General features: G+C 40.8%; 1 protein-coding gene across 1 annotated transcript in view; it reads right to left on the reverse strand.

Annotated features, from left to right (window-relative positions):
• Positions 1-22037, reverse strand: part of MRTFA (myocardin related transcription factor A) — a 213922-nt gene that overhangs the window by 44973 nt on the left and 146912 nt on the right. Inside the window, exon 3 of the mRNA XM_007941768.1 lies at positions 6170-6235. Coding sequence (XP_007939959.1) covers positions 6170-6235 — 66 coding nt within the window. The remainder of the gene's footprint in view (positions 1-6169; positions 6236-22037) is intronic.

Here is a 22037-nt window from a genome sequence, read left to right on the forward strand (position 1 = left end):
TATGGAAAATGAATTTGCTCTGTAAACTTTCATCCAAATCATGATAAAAATTAAAAAAAAAAGAATTGATGGTATTGAAAGATAAAGTCCCAGCTGCACTGAAGGAACGTGGAGAAAAACAGGGCTCTATGAATTAACAAAATACCCACTGACATGTTGCAACTAACGGATGCACCATTGGAGGCACTTACTTGTTTATGCCAAGTTAATTCAGAAGACAGCTACCTGGCCAACTGACTGGAAGAGATAGATATTTGTGTCTATTCCAAAGAAAGGTGACCCAACAGAATGTGGAAATTATCAAACAATATCATTAATATCACACGCAAGTAAAATTTTGTTGAAGATAATTCAAGAACAGTTGCAGCACTATAGTGACAGAGAACTTCCAGAAATGCAAGCTGGATTCACAAGAGGATATGGAACAAAGGGATATGACTGCTGATGTCAGGTGGACCTTGCCTAAAAGCAAAGAATGCCAGAAAGATGTTTGCCTGTGTTTTATTGACTATGCAAAGGCATCTGACTGTGTGGATCATTAACACCTTATGGATAACACTGCAAAGAATGGGAATTCCAGAACACTTAATTGTACTCATGGGGAACTTGTACACAGGCCAAGAGGCTGTCTCTCAAACAGAACCAGGGGATACTGCATAGTTTAAAATCAGGGAGGGTGTGTGTCAGGGTTGTATCCTTTCACCATACTTATTTCGAGTTTGGTGTTTTATTCCATCTGTATGCTGAGCAAATAATCCAAGAAGCTGGACTATATGAAGAAGAATGTGGAATCAGGATTGGAGAAGAATCAATAACAACCTGTGATAAGCACATGATGCAAATTCGCTTGCTGAAAGTGAAGAGGACTTGAAGCACTTAGTGATGAAGATCAAAGACTACAGTCTTCAGTATGGATTATACTTCAACATAAAGAAAACAAAAATCCTTACAACTGGATAAGCAACATCATGACAAATGGAGAAAAGACTGAAGCTGTCAGGATTTTAGTTTACTTAGATCCACAATCGACATCCATGGAAGTAGCAGTCAAGAAATCAGACATCATATTGCACTGGGCAAATCTGCTGCAAAAGACTTCTTTAAAGTGTTCAGGAACAAACGTGTCACTTTGAAGTCTAAGGTGCGCCTGACTCAACCCATGGTATTTTCAATCACCTCATGTGCATGTGAAAGCTGGACAATGAATATGGAAGACAGAACAAGAGTTGATGTCTTTCAATTGTGGTGTTGGTGAATAACACTGAAAATACCATGGACTACCAGAAGAACGAACAAATCTGTCCTGGACGAAGTACAACTGGCATGCTCCTTAGAAGCAACAATGGCCAGACTTTGTCTCACCTACTTCGGTTCTGTTGTCAGAAGAGACCAGTCCCTGGATAAGGATGTTATGCTTCATAAAGTGGAAGGTCAGTGAAAAAGTAGAAGACCCTCAACAAGATGGATGGACACAATGACTGCAACGACGGGCTCAAACACAGCAAGGACTGTGAGGATGGCGCAGGACCGGGCAGTGTTTTGTTCTGGGATAGAGTTGCTATGAGTCAAAGCTGACTTGATTACACCTAACACATACACATTTAGATTGACACTCACTGGCTGTTTTTTCTGAGATGTGCTGCCCTTACACCCTTTGTATTCTCTTAGCCATTTAGAGATAAGCACCACCAATGGCACTGGCTGGGTATGCAGAAACACTATTTAAAAAGAAAAACACAAGCTCACCCAGAAAACAGGGCAAGGTCCTTGGAGAAGCTGCAGGAGAACAGGATTCTTTCATGACCCGTCTGCCAAGCTGCTGGGTTTTTCTACTACTTGCTCATGGGAAAATAACCAATTGAGGGTTAATTACAGGATCAAAAACAAGCTACTCTATACATTGACTCAAGGATTCTCAATAGCATTACAAAACACTGAGAAGGAAGAAACAAAGAAGATGCTTCTCTCATATCCAGAAAGATGACAGGAGACTCTTTTCTCATTTGTCTGGTAAGGAGGACTTCCAAGGTTTTCTTTGAAAGGTCAGGCTACTACAACAGACTTCACTGACAGAATGTTGTTCTGGATTTTCACCTTTACCTTACGACCCTGTATGCCTTGAAATGTCAAAGAGAAAGGCTGCAGGGGAAGCTCTGTTTGAAAACAACGTGTACCACACATGACCCATCTCTTCTGTGAGCTTCATCCTGCACACAGCTACATTCCTGGTCTTAAATCTTTGGATTGCAAGACCAGCTCCCTATCTCTGCCATCTCCCTTCTCCCAGTTTAACTCCCTCAAGATACCGCAAGCTTCAGGCATCATTAGAGAAAGCCTAGGGTCTGGAATACGTAATCCTTTGCTATCTGGCATTCTACACTTGGTAGGGTTTAAGTGGTGTTAAATTTGAGACATATGTTTGCATGATGGAATAAAGGATACTGGGAAATGACCCTGTTTAACAGACTATTAGAAGCCAACTTCTATACTCATAGTTCAGATGCCATGGACAGAGTACGTCAAGCAGCAAAGGGGGGAGCACAAGATCTGGAGGATGCTTTAATCCTCTAAATTTTATTGAAAGACCATATCTCAATTTTGAACGACTCACAGAAACATGAAGTCAAGAGAAGCACGATGCACATTGCATGCTACAGATAAGGTATCAGAACTAAAGCCAGTTCCTATGTGGAAAGCATGTGGGAGTGTTCTGGGAAATAAGGATTTCTTCCCAGAGCTAGAAAAAAAATCTTAGGATGAGAAGATTTTGACAAAAGGTATAAACATAGAAATGATGAGACAGAATATATGCTGCTTTCCTTCACTTGAAGGAAGTTAAGGGTTCTTTCCACAAATCCCTCAGGCCCGTAAGATGGTGGTGGAAGTTGGCACTTCAAACTTTACTTTTCTCAGGTCTCCAACTTTCCAACCATCAACAACAACAACTTGCTGACCACTTATGATTTGCCTAGCACTACTCTTATTTTCTTTGAAGACATAGTGTGAAGGATGAGAAGAGAGGTGACTAGAAGATGGCAGGGTGATGGAGGCATAGGGATACTGCAATTGGAGTTAGGAGACAGGGTGGTGATGAGAAGACTGGGTTATTCACAGATTGGGGGCTGGCAAAGAGGAAATGAGCCTCACCTTTGGGCACTCAGGACTCTATACCCACGCATCACTAGGTATTTAGATGAGTAGAAAATGTCACACCTAAAACTACTCTCAGGTCTCAACATTCTCTCTCATAATCTAAGAGTTTGCTACTTGGTTGCTTCATTAGAAAAACTTAAAAACAAGACTATCTCTACAGCTAAAGGTGGCTCTTGGAAGGGGAATGCAGTGTTCCCACAGAAGCAGGTCACTTCTCTTCCCATGGGAAAGTCAATTCTTCCCACTTTACAGAAATAGAGAACAACTCAAAAGCATACAACTAGGTATTCAGAGCAATTTTAAAACCTGCGCTCTTAGCAGAATGGATGGTTCAATTCAAATTCCATGCCCAGAATTCCAATAGGTTTGCACCAGAGCAGTATTTGTCTGTCTGTCTCTCACGCACACACTCGCACATCACACTTTATAATTGGCTGTCTTCATTCATTCATTCAGTGCCAGGCACTGGGGACAGAAATAAATAAGATACTTTCTCAAGGAGCTCGTGGTCCAGTTGGAGACAGAAATGTATAATCAGACAACTGCAATCATTTACGCACTATTTGTCTTAACAACAGGAAATACTACAAGAAATGCTAAGTGAGGAAACTGTAAATCTGTAACTCTCATGAAACAGTGATCACCAGTAGCCTCTGGTATTAAATCAAAGACAAGGAGAAGATGCATCCCCACCCCAACTCCAGCTCTTGGCTTTTCGACTCAGCATTTTACAGATCTTGCGAAGAAGCCTGATACTCTCAGAACCAGTGCTGGAATTACTGTCAACAGTTCACAGGTCAACACTCAACTGCTCTTTATTTTGTGTTTGGGTAATTTTTGGCTACCCAAAAAAACTTTACGTCTTCAGGCCAGGTATCATGCCTTGTGTTTCTTTAATCTCTTACAGTGTCTAGAACTATCCTGGGTACAAAGTAAATGCTAAATACACAGTGTCTTTTGTGAAAGGGGTTAAGTGGAGAGATGCTGGGTAGCCTGTTCCTCTACAAAAGTTTATGGGTCGGCAGATCTACATTCTACACTCTGTCTGATACTTTAAAGAGTGGGGTAGGGAATGGACCCCTCATTGGATGGCCACAGCAGAAGACAGCATAGTGTGGGTAAATGGTTGGTGGTGAACTGCAGTGAATTTGGAATATCAGCTCCATGGCTGAAGCTCAGGATACAGACAGGCCTCAAGCTCTTTACACCTTGTAAGGTTCTAACGTTTGGAAATGGATGTACCACTACCGTGACATGTAACAAATTCCATCCTCAACTGCTTAAAAGCCTTCAATGGTTCCCATTGCACCTAAAATAAAATCCATTTCTTCAGCCTCATTCTGCCCCCGCCCACTTTTGCCAGTCTTAATTTGCCCCCTCTCCCTTCACCCACCATGCTCCAGCTCCACTGGCTTTCTGGATGTTTTTCAAACATGCCAAACTCTTGCCTGCACTAAGGCCCTTACACTTGCCTTTCCTTCTCCCTAGGCCCTCTTCCTGCTTTCTGAGTACCTGACTCCTCCTCCTCTTTTAGATCTCAGGTCAAATATTTCCTCTTCAGAGGGGCCTTTCTACGCCATCTTATCCAAAGCGATCCCTATCTCATTCTATTACTTGTTAACAAACCAACCATTCAATTTATTCATGTACCACGCTCTAAAATTATTATGTTTCTTTGTTTATCACCAGTTTTCCCCTCACAGAATATAAACCCCCTGAGAGCAGGAGCTGGATTTATCCTGCTGTATACACTGGCACTATTAGCTACTCAAGTATTCTGAATGAATGTGTGAATGGAAGTTTTCAAGGCAGTAGTCAGCAGGCACTGAGTGAAGGTGACAAGCATCAGCTCTCTCCCACAATGAAGGCACACAAGGGTTGTGTGACAAAGTTCTTTGACAACTTCATTGGGACGTGGTGACAATAAAACACAAACAGAAAGAAAGAAGAGGGAGAGCCTATGCTCTCTGCTGATGACTTAAAATGCTGGTTCCAGTTTCTACTCAGTTTGTAATGCTGTTTGGTCCTAAAAGCAAAATGTCTTAGTTCCACCAGATCCTAAGGTCTGGTTTCATTTCCCCCAAGTGATGCAGTTCTGCACACCCTGAGGCCAGTCAGGGATAACCCCCTCAATGACTCCACCCAAACCTACCCTCACCCATCCAGCCACAGGACATCTTTGAGTCTGGACATCAGAACTGTGCTTGACTCACAATATAAGGAGGAAAAGACCTTTCTCTACTCAAGAACCTGAACACTAAGGGAAAGTGTATAGAAGAAGTGGTCTCTTCTTCACCAACCCAGCTAAGATCTGCCCCTCCTATAAGGAGAAGTGTGACAGGGCGTAGAAACCCTTTTGGCAAGTGCAATTCGAAAGTTACAGATGATTCAAATTACATTCTATTATGGACTAAATAATGTCCCCAAAACTGTATGTTGTAAATTCTCATCTCTAAGCCTGTGGTTATAATCCCATTTGGGAATGTGTTGTCTTTGTTATGTGAATGAGGCAGGATCGGTGTAGGGTGTATCTTGAGTTAATCTCTTTTCAAGCAGAGCAGAGACAGGTGAAGGCACAGGCCAAGCCTCCGGATGAAGATCACCCGGAGGAAGAGGCTGAAAGACACAAGGGCCTACCTCCTCCAGAGCTCACAGAGGGAAGCCTTCCCCCAGAGCCAGCCCTGAATTCAGTCTGATTCCTGTTAAGCTGTGAGAAAATAAATGTGTTTGTTAAAGCCACCCACCTGTATTATTTCTGTTATAGCAGCATTAGATAGCTATGACACATCTTTTAAACCTAATGCTGTTTGTTTCACTGTACTTAAATAAATAGGGCCATCAGCTGAACTATTTGGTGGTTTAGAGTCCCTGGGCCAGGAACACCACAAGAAAGGGAAGACCGGGAAGCAAACCCGCATCTTCTGTTTTGCGTTCATGTTTCCCATGACCCAGCGGGCACTCCCAAGCTGGGAAGCACTCAGAGCACGCCGAGAGAGAGGCACAGAGAGGCACTTACGCGGCATGATCCCTTGGCTCACCAGCTCCTCCCGGGTCCGGCGCTGCTGAAGCTTCAGCTGCAGCACTGCAGGGCGGCAAAGAGAGCGGAGAGACGGAGGGTCAGCGGGGGGCACCACCACAAAAGACACATTTTCAAATGCAAAAAACGTCTCAAAACAGGAGAGTGTAGTGTGAAAGAGGGTCCCCTTTAATTGTGACTGTAATTGCAGAAGTGGCCTGATACGGCAGGGTTTCCGTATTCTGCTGTGGGCGGCAAGAGGAAGTTGCAAAGGGTCTTGCAGGGCGATAACAATCCACAAAGTACAGAAGTCTTGCCTCTTGCTCAAAACCTTTAACAACACTGTGTCTTCTTAAGACTAAAAAACACACATTCTTAAAGAAAAGAAAATGAGTCGCGATCTAGCATCTGAAAAGCTTTCTAGAGGTCCCACACTTTCTTCCTGGAACTGTGAATACAGCTATTTGCACAGATCGGGCAGTATTGCTTTTTTATAAAATCTTCTCTTTGACATCTAAAAACCATAGCTATTTTCATCAAGAAATGGATCTCTCTAGATCAGTAAAGATTTTACTGTTGACACAGGCCCTTTCTTCCTCTTACCCCCTCAGTAAGAACTTGTTTCAGTTGAGGTGAAACACCCAAAGTGCATCCGGGCAGGAGGAGGGTGAAGTGTTTTCTCCTCTTTTCACTCAGGCAGCATTGCTTCATGAAATAACGTAATAGGGATTTTCTTTCTTCCTTTTGTTTTAAAGTTAAAAATCAACTGTCTCCATTTCAAATGCCAATGCAACCTAACAGGGTTTACAACTACATATCCTGCAGAATGACAGTGGCATGGCCTGCACTCAGAGACTAAGTGAGAAAACGGCCAGAGAAAAAGGGGTAGGGGATCCGACTTGCCAAGGAAGTCACTTACATGATAGATCTCACATTGTAGGGGACTTACAAGTCACATCTGAGGGGAACATGCATTTATTGGGAATCGTACCATTTTAACATTTGCCTTTTCCACCCACACAGCAGTTTGTAAGAAGGCTGCCAAGAATGGCAGCACCATAACTAGGTGCCTGCCTATATCTTTGTAAGTCTGAAGTAGAACTTCTTTCTCCCAAAAGCCTAACCTGCATCTCTTATCTCTCTAATGGTATCACTGTGCTCCCTGGAACTAACTCATCTTAAAAATTTGAAGCCAGCTTCACCTCTTCCACCTCCTGGTGCTCCAGTCTTACCAACTGTATCTTGTTTTGCACAAGTTACAGGAACAGTTCACTTGCTTGTGTTCCTGAATGTGCTGTGCTCAACCATCAAATTCACCCTGTTCAAAGTAGGGCAGGTGCTGTTCCTTGAGCACCACGTACTTTGCCACTTCTGGGACTTCTCTTATTCATTCACTTCACCTGGAAATGCCTGTCCTCTTCATGTGAATTCCCACATGGCTGTCCATTGTGTCTCACCGGTTGTCAAAGGTACAGTACTATTTTTCCCTGTGGAATGGTTACCCCTCTATCCTACTAGGTTACAAACTCCTAGAGAGCAGGGAATGTATCTTATTGATATATGTCCTCCACAGCACTTAACACAGCATTTGATAATTGCTTCTTCAACTTGATCTCAAAGTGATGATACAGATAGTCTGAGAAATCAAATCAGAGTATTACTATTTTACAAATTAAAAATGTTAAAAAACACAACCTTGGACAGTAAAATAGATAAAAATAGTGACAGCCACACTAATAGTTAGTCATTATGGAGCACGCACTCTGCCAGACACTGTTCTAAGTACTTTTGTTTCTTCGCACATTTAATCTTCATAACGTCCCTATGGGGAGTTGTTGCTGTGTGCCATCAAGTTGATTCCGATTCATAGCGACCCTAAAGAACAGAGAACTGCCCCTGTAGTTTCCCATGCAATTATCTTTACAGCAGCACATCACCAGGTATTTTCTCCTGCAGAGCTGCTGGGAGATTTGAACCACTGACCTTTCTTGGTTAGCAGCCGAGTGCTATTAACGAAGGTTCCTTTATGGAACTCTACCAGGGTTCCTTTATGGAGAGTGAGGTATTATGGATTCCATTTTACAGTTAAGGAAACTGAGACCTAGAAGAATGACATAATTTACCTAAGGCTACCTCACTAACTAGAGGTGAAGCAAGGATTTGAACTAAAGCATTTTGATTTTAGAACCTGGGCTCCTACTCTGCTTCTCTAGGAGGAAAAAAAAAACAAAACCTCACTGCTGTCGAGTTGATTCCAACTCATAGTAACCCCTCCTTGGGTTTCTGAGGTGGTATCTCTACAGAAATAGATTGCCCATCGTCCTTCCAAGGAGTGGCTGGTGGGTTTGAAGTGCCGGCCCTCTGGTTAGCAGTCAAATGCCTTAGGCACTACGCCACCAGAGCTCTAGACACTTCCTAAAGCATACTGAGAGAACAGGTGTCACAACAGAGTGATTGCCTGGGTTCCCTCTCTAGTGAGACAGATAAGGGGTCCAAGGGTCAAAGGAGTTCGGGTGATCCACAGTGAAATATATCTAATTAATCCAGGACTTGATTCCAGAATAAATTATACTTCTAGAATAAATTATACCAACATATCAGAAGCAACAACAATTATAATAACAAGACAAATAATAGTTAGGAGTCACTGAGTGTTACCGTATGTCAGGCCCTAGGTTAAGTGCTTGACATGCTTTTAACTTATTAATCCTCAAAAACAACAAAAAAATTAAAAATTAAAAAAAAAAAAGTAACCCTGTGAGGGCTGTACAATTATCATCTCCACTTTAGAGATAAGAAAACTGAGGCTCAGGCATGGGATATTCTGCCTTAGCTCACAAAGCCCCCAGCTGGGGCTGAGCTTCATGCGAAGAAAGAGACAAAGAGGAGAGTCAAGCAGGACAAAGTATCAAGGGAGAAAATGGCAACTATTTGCCATCTTTTCTGGCTTTTCTAAGACACAGTGTAGATGAACTATTAGAAAATGATTACCATACAAACTGGGAGCTCTGGTAGCATAGTGGCTAAGACACTTGCCGGCTAACCAGACGGCTGGCGGTTCAAACCCACCGGCCACTCCTCGGAAGGAAGGTTGGGCAATCTTACTTCCGTAGTGATACTGCCTCGGAAACCCAAGGAGGGGTCGCTATGAGTCAGGGCCGACTCGACGGCACATAACAACAACAACAACAACCATACAAACTACTTCGATTTCAGAGAACAGGGAAATCTTGTATGATTCAGGACGCTCAAACACTTCAGAGAAAGAAGAATTAATGAAAGCAATGGCTATTAGCCAAGAATAATTTTGGAAATACCAATCGGCAGCCCTCCTAAGTGCAACCACACACAGACAGGGTTGTAAGAGTTATTACACAAACTTCTTGACTGAAAAACTTCTTGCTTCATGAAAGCAAAAATTTAAGCCTATGAAAGCTAACACAGTTCTTTAATCAATTTCTGATTCAAGTTTTTATGGACAGTAAAGGCCTATTGTGCTTCTTTTTACGGCTCTAGTTCGAAGAAGGTGGTTTACCTAGAAAACCTTTTCTATTTCTAAAACTAAATAGAATTAAAGTTCAGTTATCTGAAAATTCCATCATGTCCCTCCTAGCTATTAATAACTCCTGCTTATCTGAAATCTGACCTAGTTTCCCATTCAAATAATAGAATTTACCCCACATCAGTCTTATCTTGGGTATGGCTACAATTTCATTGTAGTGCCTAAGGCATATGACTGCTAAATGACTGCTAACCAGAAGGCTGGCAGTTCAAACCCACCAGTCACTCCTAGGAAGGAAGATTAGGCAATCTACTTCCACAGAGATACTGCCTTCGAAACCCAAGGAGGGGTCGCTATGAGTCAGATCCAACTGAAGGGCAGTGGGTTGTTTTTTTTTTAATTTATTGTTTTATACATTGCATCATGCTCTCCAGTGAACTCTAAAAATGTTTATAAGGACGAAGAAACAAACCCAAGCACCAAACTCAGTATTTATAGTCACCAATCTATATTTCATTTTATTTTGTAATTTATCTGGTTGGTTGTGTATATATGCAGTAGTCCTTCTAATACTTTCAACAACTATGAAGAAATGTCTTTTTACAGAAATTCCCTCTTCCTTGTTATTGTTCCTTCCTTAGTCTATCTTAATTCCTCTTAATTCTAAGCACTCTAAATAAAATGTCTTTATGTTTCGAGACCTTAGGGATTACTCATTGTAGAAGAAATCATTTAATAACTCACTTCCAATAACCATCTCAAGAGTCCTATGTTCTGTAGTCACTGAAGGAAGTACCCAAATCAGAAGTACACCTCAGAGCCCATCAAATGAATATATACCCACACTCACCAAGAAATATTTAAAAGTAGTTCAAATGATTATTTTTACAGGTAGTAATAGATCAAGGAGATTCTAGAGAAGAGAAATTTGATGTCATCTACTACACTGTACATCACCACTTACATCCCTTCTCCACAGCCTAAAATAACAACTAAACAAAAATACTTATTTGTTTACAAGCATGAGTCTTTCTTTATATCTTCAATGTTACTGAACTCTAGAAATGTAACATATCAACTGTTTCTAAAAGGGTCTGCAGTGAGCAGCCCATATATAAAGAGATGTCTTTAAAGCTGATGGATAATGAACCAGCTGAGTTGCCTTTCAGAACAGGGTCAGAATAAAGAGAAAAGAAACCAAACCATATAGTGCGAACCTGTGGCTCTCCACTCCTCGTGGAAAGAATCAAGTTTTCCATTGGCCTCCAAAAAAGCTGATCTTCTGTTATTTGAGTAACTGGCTACTTGGGAAATCAAAGCCCTGTAATTTCTACTGTAAGAACATGGAAGCATGTTGACAGCATTCAATGGGCAATGCTCAAGAACTAGACACATCAAACAACTGGGTTGATCAAGACTGGGAAGAAAAAGAAAACAGAAGTGAGGTGTTCTCAAGCCCAACTCGATGGTTCGCAACAGTCCTCGTTCTGGGTTTCACTGAGAAAGGAGAAGCACAGCTTTCGGTGGGCTGTTCCCGCCACGGCCATTTACTGGTCAACCAAGGCCTCCAGAACAGGGAGCTAAAGGTACGTAGTGAGGGGAGTGGACAAACTAGGAATGGTCAGTGTGGGAATGAGACCAGTGAAGAGCAAAACCCTCGCCTCTGCACTGCCCTTCTCCGCCCCATCCTTCTGATGAAGGTTCTGACTGCACAGACATTTCATCAAAGTCCTAACTCAGGAAATAACAAACATTTTTCTCATTTCTTTAAAAGTGAGTATGAAACTTTAAATAAAAGCTAATCAAATAATAATGAATTTGATCATAGCTTTTTAGAATATTTATGTAGGAAAGCCTCCAAAACAAATAAGGGAAATGTTCTTGGATTGGAAATTATGTGCTAGTCAAAAAAGCAAAGTGTTTCATGGGATATCCCAGTTAATTGGCCCAATAATATGTTTACTTCCTCTGTTCTACCTCCTAGTTCACTGCATAGTACCTGGGGTCTTAAAAGCTTGCAAGCAGCCATCCAAGGCACAATAACTGGTCTCTATTCACCTGGACCAATAGGCAAAGAAGAAGAGCCAGGAACTGGAAGAGGATATGGAATGTGAGGCTAATTGCCTCCACGAACAACTGCTTCTTTTGCCATGAGATCAGAAGAACTAAGTGGTGCCTCACTAACCATTACTGAACATCTTGATCCAAGATTGTAGAGAAGAATCCTGATGAAAAGGGGGAAAACAAAAAACAGAATTTCAAATTCTCATGTACTGCAGATATTCTAGAGCCATGGAGTCTGAATGAACCCCTGAAACTACTGCCCTAAGGTAACCTTTAAACCTAAACCCAAAATATCCCCTTTTTTCTTCGTAAAACCAAACAGTAGTCCAGCTTAACTAGTAAAAAAAAAAGCCTGCCCCGAGCATTACGTTCTTTTAAGACCTATATGGGATCAAAACGACAACAGCAATTTGAAAGATCAGATAGGAACCTGGGGAGGGGGGACTGAGTTAATGTTAATGGAGGAGAAGCAACTCAGAAAAGGAGGTGCGAATGGTTACACAACTCAAAGAATGTGAGCAGTGTCACTACATGGTATACATAGAAACTGTTGAAATGAGGCATGTTTTGCTGTGTATATTCTCAACAATAAATAAATACGCGTAGTACTACATTAGAAAACCAATGAGGTTTATATGCTTGAGGAGATCAAAAAGCCAACAATCCTCCTCAAAACCTCTCTTTTCCAACTCAGATAACTGGCTCTCTGTGGAGGCCCTCCTACTCAACTCAAAGACTGGTGTGGCTGGAGCCAAATTGGAAAGCATCAGTTTTCATGAGAACTAAAAGTAACCCTCAGACAGAAAAAAAAAATTTTGAAAATAAAAAGCCCCAATACACTAAGAAATAAATTAGTAGGTGTCATTTCTCCCATGCTGCTCTCAGGATTCTGTCTTTGTCTTTGGTTTTGATGAGTTTGATGATGATATGTCTTGGTGATTTTCTTTTGGGGTCCATCCTATTTGGGGTTCATTGAACTTCCTGAATGGATGTATTCTCATCTTTCATCATATCAGGGAAATTCTCCTCCAACAAATCTTGGACAATTTTCTCAGTAGTTTTATTTTTCTCTTCTTGTTCTGGAATTCCAATGACACATAGGTTATTCCTTTTGATGGTATCCCACATGAACCTTAGGCTTTCCTCATTTTGTTTATCTTTATTTTTTTTTTTCTGATTGATCTCTTTCCAAAGAAGTATTCAGGTATTTGTCTTTAATCTCATTAATTCTGTCTTCGATCACATCAATTCTTCTCCTCTGCCCTTCCAATGTGTTATCTATTTCTGACAATTTAGTATTAATCTTCTGGATTTCCATCTGTAGATTTAGAATCATTTCTAATTTTTCATTTATTTTGTCATTCTGTTCTTGTATTTTCTTCCAAAATTTTTGTAGGGTTTTTTCTGTGTTTTCCTTGGTCTGTCTCTCAATTCTTTGAAGATACCTAAATATAATTATTTTGAATTCCTTATCAGAGAGTTCCAATGCTGCTTCTTCCTCAGGGATGTGTTCTGGGTCTGTATCCTGCTCCCTAGTTTCTACCACTTTATCTTGCTTCTTTGTGTGGACTGTGATGGTCTGTTGTCTCTGGGACATAGTGGCGTTGTTGTATTTAGATCTCTGTTAACTGTTTGTAAAGAGAAGCCAAGGGTGATTCAGGCTCTTCTCGGTGATTTTTTTGTTGTTGGCCCATTGGTGGAGAAGGAGGTGGTGGCTCTCACTCAGTAAGTGAAGTTGCAGGAGGTGTGGGTGTAGTTGTGTCCTATGGGGACTGTTGCTGTTTCCCACTCAGTTACACAAAAATTACAATTGAAGAACCATCAAAAAAGTAAAAGCATATGGACAAAAAATATACCATGCAATCACACAGGAACAGTAACCAAAACAAGAAAAAGGGAAAAAGAAGAAGAAAAAAAAAACAAGAAAATCTGCAATATCTGGGGATAGGGCAATAACAGAAAAAAGGTAGAGAAGGAAAATAATGAGGAAAAAAAAATGGGATAAATACAAAAAGAAAAACAAACAATAGGGTTAATCACGAGAAAAAAAAAAATGCCACCAGGAACAGGGAAAAGAAAAAAAGCTGAAAACTAGGACCTGGGAAGGGAAGAATAATGAATAATAGCAAAAAGGACAAGAGTAGTAACAGTAACAGTAGCTTTAAAACAGATAAAAACAAGCAAACTATAAAACAGAAAAAAGAAAGAGAAGGAAAACAAAATTGGGGAAGGGCAGGGCAGGGCACCCTGGTTCCGTCCAAGCACATAGACTGGGATGGAGTTCCTGCAGGCCCAGAAGGTGATTGGGAGTAGGGGATAGCCGTACCTCCATTCACCAAGTGGGTGTGGGGTATAAAAGAGTAACAAGGGGAGTGTCGCACCTTTTCAATCACCTAGGTCTGGAATGTCCTTGGGGTTACTGGCAAGTGGAACCTGTTCTTAAGCCCCTGGAATCTGGGAGAACACTGTTGCTTTAAATATCCAAAATGGTCAAGCCACTTGAATGTTATTCAAAATGGCTGCACCCTCTGGACAGGCAAAAGTCCACAGCTCAGCCCTCCTTCCTCTTCGCTGCTACTTTGCCTTTTATTCCCCAGCCACCAGAGCAGTCCTCTGTGCACTCCCTGGCTAGCAGGGCTGATTTTTAGGTTAATTCTTAGGTCCTACCACCACTCGACAATCTCCAAGCTGTCTGTGCCGTCAGGATAGCTCAGAATCATTGCCAGACTGCAGTTCCATATGTCTCCTTTTTTGTATTTTCACGCAAATTCTTCTGCTAGTTGGGGTTTACTCCACTTCCATATCCTTCCCTTCAAGGCTCAGGGCTCTAGGATTATCTTCTGTCTCTGTGTTAATTGGTTCCCCTTTTCTTTGTTGCAGAGGGTCTGTGCAGTCTTTGTGCCTAGTCTGCCATCTTACCAGAACTTCAGTAGGTGTCATTTCTGGCATTCCTAACATACAACTAATACTAGAAGATTTTTACATTTCATTTTAATTAAATTCATGATGTTCATTTGGACACAGAAGATGTGAACAACAGGAACCAACTAGAACTAAGGTATCTATAGAACACTCTACCCAAGAACGTTCGTCTCAAGTGCACATGGAATATCCTCCAGCACAAATCATATGCTAGGCCCTAAAACAAGTCTCCCTAAACTTAAAAGGACTAAAATCATACAAGGTATGGTCTCCGACCACAAAGGAACTAAATCAGAAATAAACAACAGAAGGAAATTTGGGAAGTTCACCAATACATAGAAATTAAACAACACATTCTTAAATAACCCATAGGTCAAAGAGGAAATAATTTTCTAAAAATAGGAAGTATTTTGAACTCAATAAGGGAATTAGAAAGTATTTTAAATTGAACATATCAAAATATATGGGATGTAGCTAAAGCAGTGCTTAAAGGGAAAATCATGGATGTAACTGCCTATATAAAAAAAAAATTCAAATCAATACTCTAAGCTCTCACCTTAAGAAGCTAGGAAAAGAATAATAAACTAAACCAAAAGCAAGTAGAAAAAAGGAAATAGCAATGATTAAAGTGGAAGGCAATGATATAGAAAACAGGAGGAAAAAAAAACAAGAAAATCAATGAAAACGATATAAAAAAAGAGAAAAATTAATGGAACCAAAAGTTTATTCTTTAAAAGATCAATAAAATTGATAAACTCTAGTTAAACTAAGAAAAAAGGACAGAAAACACAAATTGAAAAACTCAGAAGGGCAAGAGGAGACTTTACCATTAATCCCATAGAAATTTTAAGGGCTGTACAGGAATACTAAGAATATTACATCAAACTAGATAACGCCATTCATCTGTACAAAGATATAAATTACCTGAACTAGATTAAGAAGAAAGAAAATCTATAACAAGTACAGATTGCAACAGTGATTAAAAATCTTCCTACAAAGAAAAGTCCCAGCCCAGATGGCTTCACTTGTGAATTTTACCTAATGGTTAAGAGAAGAATACGTACCAGTGCTTTACAAACTCTGACAGAAAACAGAGGAGCAGGGAACACTTCCCAATTTATTCTATGACTGTAGTATTACCCATAGATACCAAAGCCAGACACATACATCACAAGAAAACCACAGATCACATCCCTCAAGAGATCACAGTCCCTCATGAACACAAAAAAGTAACACTCACTGGGCTTTCACAAATACAGATGCCAAGATCCTCAACAAAATATTAGCAAACACCAGCCAGTACTGGAACCAATTTTTTTATATCCCTTTTCTTGTACTCTTCCCCTTTCTAGTGATTCTCAAATTTTGCTTCACAATAAAATCATCTGGGAAATGTTTTAACTGGTGTGGAATGGAGTCGATACTTTTTTAAAAAAACCTTTCCAGATGATTCTAATGTAGTTCTACAGGTTGAGAACGACTGCTACTATGGTCTAACTTAAAGCATCTTATTGGGAATTTAACTATGCTCCATCCATGTTCACGATGTCAACTATAGATCATGTCAATTAACAGAGCAAAGCAATTTAATTAATCAATAAACAGTAAGTGGCCTTTCCTCTGATGCTCCTAACTAACTGCTTTAAGGCACATCATTTTTTGATGTTTATCAAATGATGGTTCAATCTTCTTAAGTTAAAATTTTAAAATTTGTCAACAGGCATTAAGCTCAATCAGCATAACATACCACACAAAAACATTGTTTCACATCCTACTTTGGCGAGTAGCACCTGGGATCTTAAAAGTTTGCAAGCGGCCATCCAGATGCAATGATAGGTATCTTCTCGTCCAAAGTAAAGAAGAATGAAGAAAACCAGGGAAGATCCAGGGAAACAATTAGTACAAGGGACTGGTACGCCATGTGATCCTCAGCCTGTATGACTATGAGACCAGAAGAACTAGATGGTGCCTGGCTACCACTGTCAACCACTCAGAGGGGATCAGTGTAGGAGATCCTGGACAGAGTGGGAGAACAATGTGGAACAAAACTCAAATCATTAAAAAAAAAAAAAAAAAAAGGTGGATTAGGTTTGCTGGTCTGATAGAGCCTGGTGGAACCGCTGAGACTATGGCCCCTAGCTGCCCTTCAGGTCTGGAACTGAACCCACTCCTGCGGCTTCCAGCCAAACAAAAGACAGGCATATGAGCTGAACATTTACATTAGGTAGATGCACTCCTTGGAGAGATCAATCATGGGAGAACAGAAGGGCTGTGGCTCACAGGGAGACAGCTCGGGGGACAGGAGTGCATGGAGGGAAGGACACAGGGAAGAAGTGGCTATGGGGAGGAAGTGAGAGGGGAGCTGTTGCATTATATGAAAATGCAGTCAATGTCATGAGACAGTGTATGTGAACCGCTGTATGGAAAATTTGCTTTGTAACCTTTCACCCAAATCACAATTAAAAAAAAAAAAATTGCCAACAGGGGGAAAAAATGGCTAAAGGACAGGTGAATAGAGAAAATCTGTTCTCTCCAGACTAGTTTCTGTAAGTTTTCTATCATAATCCTAACGCATGTGATGTGATCATCTTCTAAGTTCTACTTTATACACAGCCTACACATTTATCTAATAAATACTGTTAAAAGTAATTTCAGATAGTAATTCTTTATTCTAAGTATTGTTCCATCTATTCACAAAGACTGATCTGCTAATAATTGATACATTTTTTTTCTTCATTAACATTCGGGTGTCAATCCCAGAATAAACAAGCAATACAGCTCAATTCAGCAACACACACTACTATCTCTAGATTCAAAGTGGAGAGTACATTTTACTGGGAAGGTCACAGAAGAAGCGGCCTAGGTTTTAACCTTACATGAAGTTTAGCCTGCTGATAATTAGAATCTTCATCTTTGCAGCATATCAGTGTATTATACACAATTTACTGGTATATTTTACACTTCAGTTTATCCTATATACCCCCCAAAATCATTTGGTGACATACAAACTGTAAAACCCCTGGCCGAGCACTTGGGACCAATGGTTGTTCTTAGAAAGTATGACTAAAAGTCTAGGTGAAAGGTGTCCTGCTTCCTGATCACCAGCATCACCACCGACAAAGGGTTAGGAGTCAGGCTAGGGAACGAGTTCTCCTCCATTCATTCTCTCATTCATTCAGTCATTCACCTGACATATTTATACGCTTGCTATGTGTCAGGATCTGTGCTAGATACTAGATACACCTATGGTCTCTATTCACATAAAGAAAGCTTTCAGTCCAGCAGGGAAACAGGTATCAAAAGTGTGGCCACAAATAAATAAATACAGCTTGTAATAAATGTTTTACAAGAAAAGAATAAAGGATATGAAAGAGGATAGGTCTTGTAATTCATACTTTTTCCTTTTTAAAATTTGGTGATAATTAGCTTTTCTACATTTCCTCTTTACCGTAATAGTCAATACATGAAAAATAGAGACCTAAGTAAGTCAGCAGTATGGATTACGTCTCAATATAAAGAAAACAATAATCCTCACAACTGGACCAATGAGCAGCATCACAATAAACGGACAGAAGATTGAGGTTGTCAAAGAATTCACGTTGCTTGGTTCTACAATCGATGCCAATGGAAGCAGCAGTCAGGACATTAGACGACATGTAGCACTGGGAAAGTCAACTGCAAAGGAACTGTTTCAAGTGCTGAGGAGCAAGGATATCTCCTTGAGGACTAAGGTGCGCTTGACACAAGCCATGATATTTCCAATCGCCTCATATGCATGTGAGAGCTGGACAATGAATAAGGAAGACTGAAGAAGAGTTGATGCTTTTGAGTTGTGGTGCTGGCAAAGAATACTGAAAGTACCATGGACTGCTAAAAGCACTAACAGATCTGTCCTGGAGGAAGTGCAGCCAGAATGCTCCTTGGAAGCAAGAATGGCCAGACTTCGTCTCACCTATTTTGGTCATGTTGTAAGAAGGGACCATTCCCTGGAGAAGGATGTCATGCTTGGTAGGGTGGAGGGTCGACGAAAGAGGGGGAGGCCTTCAACGAGATGGACTGACATAGTGGCTGCGATGATGGGCTCAAGTATAGCAGGGATTGTGGGGCTGGCGCGGGATCGGGCAGTGTTTCGTTCTGCTGTGCATGGGGTCGCTATGAGTCGCAAACGACTCGATGGCACTTAACAACAACAACAAAGTAAGTCACAGGGCTATACTTTCACTCACACTTTACTTTTCATCTGCTTAGTTGTTGTAGGGCTCATGTACCAGTTGGTTAGGACATCTGTCCTCCTCGTAGGCATGCCTTACTCACTTCTTCCTCCTTAGTTCCTTGTCTCAACTTCTCTTTCCTTAGGATTTATTCAAGAAATATGAGCATCGATTATGTGCCAGAGACTTTGCTGGTTGCTGGGAATACAGTAGTGACCAGACTTTTGAACTGAACAATGTATCAAAATTCATGGGTTGCAGATAAAGCAGTGTTTAGAGGGAAATTCACGGGTTAAGTGACTGTATCAGAGGGGAAATAAGCATCAAATAAGTATCTATACATGTGAAGAATATTTCCAAAGAGAACATACCCAGACACCACATCCCAACTACATGGTTTGATTATTCCCACGTTAATCCATGCATTCAAAACATCTTTTGCTCTCTCGAAGTTCAGGCTAGGTGCTAGAGATACCTATCTGAATAAGAGGTGGTTCTCATCCTCAAGGGATTCTTAAACCTGATGGAAAAGGCTGATTAAAAGTCAGTAAATTACAATACCACACAGAGAAATTAATGCCAGTAACACGGATTTTTATTTAAAAAGACACAGAGAAGTACAGCTCTGGTCAGCATACATGCCAAAACTGGGCTCACCCACTTGCCAAGGGTCCCAGGGAACTGCAGTCACCTGGCCTTGGTGTGGTCACATGTGTGCATAATCAATGAAAAGAAGCCTTGGTTTTTAAAAAATAGTAAAAATTCAAGTAGCTGTTATTTTCAGATGCTTCAGGAGCATGTAATACTGGAAGTCAGAGAGAAAGAAACAAGACCCTTTCTACCGGGGCTAAGTCTAGTGAATGTATAAATTGGGCCTTTAAAATATTTTTTCCTCAAAATCAGTTTATACTTAAGTTAGAAGTAATTCCCTGATATCATTCCCAAGAAGTAACAGTCCACTGGGCTCCTGTTGTTGCTGTTGTTGTTATGTGCCGTTGAGTCGGACCCGACTCATAGCGAGCGACCCCTCCTTGGGTTTCCAAGGCAGTATCACTACGGAAGTAGATTGCCTCATCTTCCTTCCAATGAGTGGCTGGTGGATTTGAACCACCATCCTTCTGGTTTGCAGTCAAGCGCCTTAGGCACTATGCTACCAGAGCTCCTACTGGGCTCCTAATTATAGTAATTTTCCACAGGTACATTCTTTCCTGATCCAGCCTAGAAAGATGTGAAAGAAAGATGGATGTCTCTGTGTCCCCTTACTCGGTTCCATGGCTGCTTCTGCTTTCTGGTTTTCAATCCCTACAGCATCCCATGGGTTTCTGCCCCCCCCCCTTTCTTCTTTGTCTCTTGCTTTTTGTATATAATTTCTTTAAGCTTTCCAAACTCTATCCTCTGTTTTTTGTTTTTTTTTCATGATTACTTTTCTTTAATTCAGGACACCAGTCTAAATGGGCTAGCATATTGTACAGTGCACTAAAAATGGATTTATGGCTTGCCTTTTAATACAGTCAACAGCTTTTTAAAGGCCAACATATTCTGTATTTAGGCCTACCCTTAACCAGAAATGGTTTACTCTTAACTATGATCTCTGGGGAAGAAGACGGGCATTGCATATTGGTTACACGAATGGTTTATTAGTTCCAAGTAAATGCGATATACCTACAGAATGGACCTTTCAGGGGAAACCAAAGGATATCAAAGAATTAGATGACAGTGCTTCCAGGCTTGGTTTTTTTGCTACATGATCAAGTCATCTAACTTCTTCTAGCCTCACTGTTACACAATTTAGAAAAAAAAATCCTTGCCATGAAGCTCAAAAAAGACAATGTGTAGAAAAAGTGCTTTGTAAAACTGTAATACAAAATATCCATGTTTCCCTCCAGACTTTCACATCAGATCCATTTTCTCTAGGTAGTAAGAACTGCTAGTCATCTGGCACCACACCTCCAACGAGACTACTTTATTCTGCAAAGGAAATGGCTCTACATCAAAACACCCTTACTTAAGATCACATTCGGGGGGGGGGGGGCAGGTTTGCTGGTCCAATAGAGCCTGGTGGAACCACTGAGACTATGGCCCCTAACTGCCCTTCAGGTCTGGAATTGAACACACACCTGTGGTTTCCAGCCAAACAAAAGACAGGCATATGAGTTGAACATTTACCTCAAGTAGATACTCTCCTTGGAGAGAACAATCATGGGAGAAAGAAGGGCTGCTCATGCACAGGGAGAAAGCTCAGGGGGCAGTAGTCCATGGAGGGATGGACACAGGGAAGAGGTAACTATGGGGAGGAAGTGGGAGGAGAGCTGTTGCATTGTGGTAAACTGTGGTCAATGTCATGAGACAAAGCACATGTGAACTGCTATATGGAAAGTGAATTTGCTTTGTAAATCTTCACCCAAATCTCACACACACACACACACCCACACACACACACAAAATCACATCCCAGGTTGTTCTTGGGAAAGAGGGTACAAGGATAACACAAAAAGGAACAGTTTCTCTTTGGAAGGCAGTCCTGGAACAAGTCATCAGTGAAGAAGCACTCTCTGTTCCCAGACTCCAGAAAGCCTGCTAAGAATAAAGACCAAAGACTCAGCCAAAGGTAAAGAATCAGTACCCATTCATTAATAAAATTCAACATACAGTGAGTGTTCTGAGCAAGCTCCTGGAATTCTATACTGTCACTGTGGAGGCAAAGATGAAAGGACCCAGAAAGGCTCATTATCTTTTGCCAGGGAAAGGAGCTGCTGAAATGCAGACAGAGAGTTAAGACAAGGTGGAGGAAGTCTCGAAGGGAAAAAAAGAAAAATTTATCTGGGATCCTACTGATCTACCCATTAACAATCATATGGTTAAATGCAAGGTGGTACACTGGACTGGGTCCTGCAGCAAAAAGAGACATGAGTGGAAAACAGACAAAATTCAAATAAAGCCTGGAAATTATTTAATATGCCAAGGTTAATCTTTTAATTCTGACAATACATAGTCAGATAAGATGCTAGCACTAAGGGACACCAGATGTAGGGTTTATATGAACTCTGTATTATCTGTACCCCATTTTTGTAAATCTATAATTATTTCAAAATAAAGTTTATTAAAAATATATGAATTTTATTTTCCCCTCAGAAAGATTTATGAATCAAGGGCTGGAACTTTCTTTTTT

The sequence above is a fragment of the Orycteropus afer genome, unplaced genomic scaffold, assembly GCF_000298275.1.
Source record: "Orycteropus afer afer isolate SDZICR_OR568_19922 unplaced genomic scaffold, OryAfe1.0 scaffold00083, whole genome shotgun sequence".
NCBI classification, from domain to species: Eukaryota; Metazoa; Chordata; class Mammalia; order Tubulidentata; family Orycteropodidae; genus Orycteropus; species Orycteropus afer.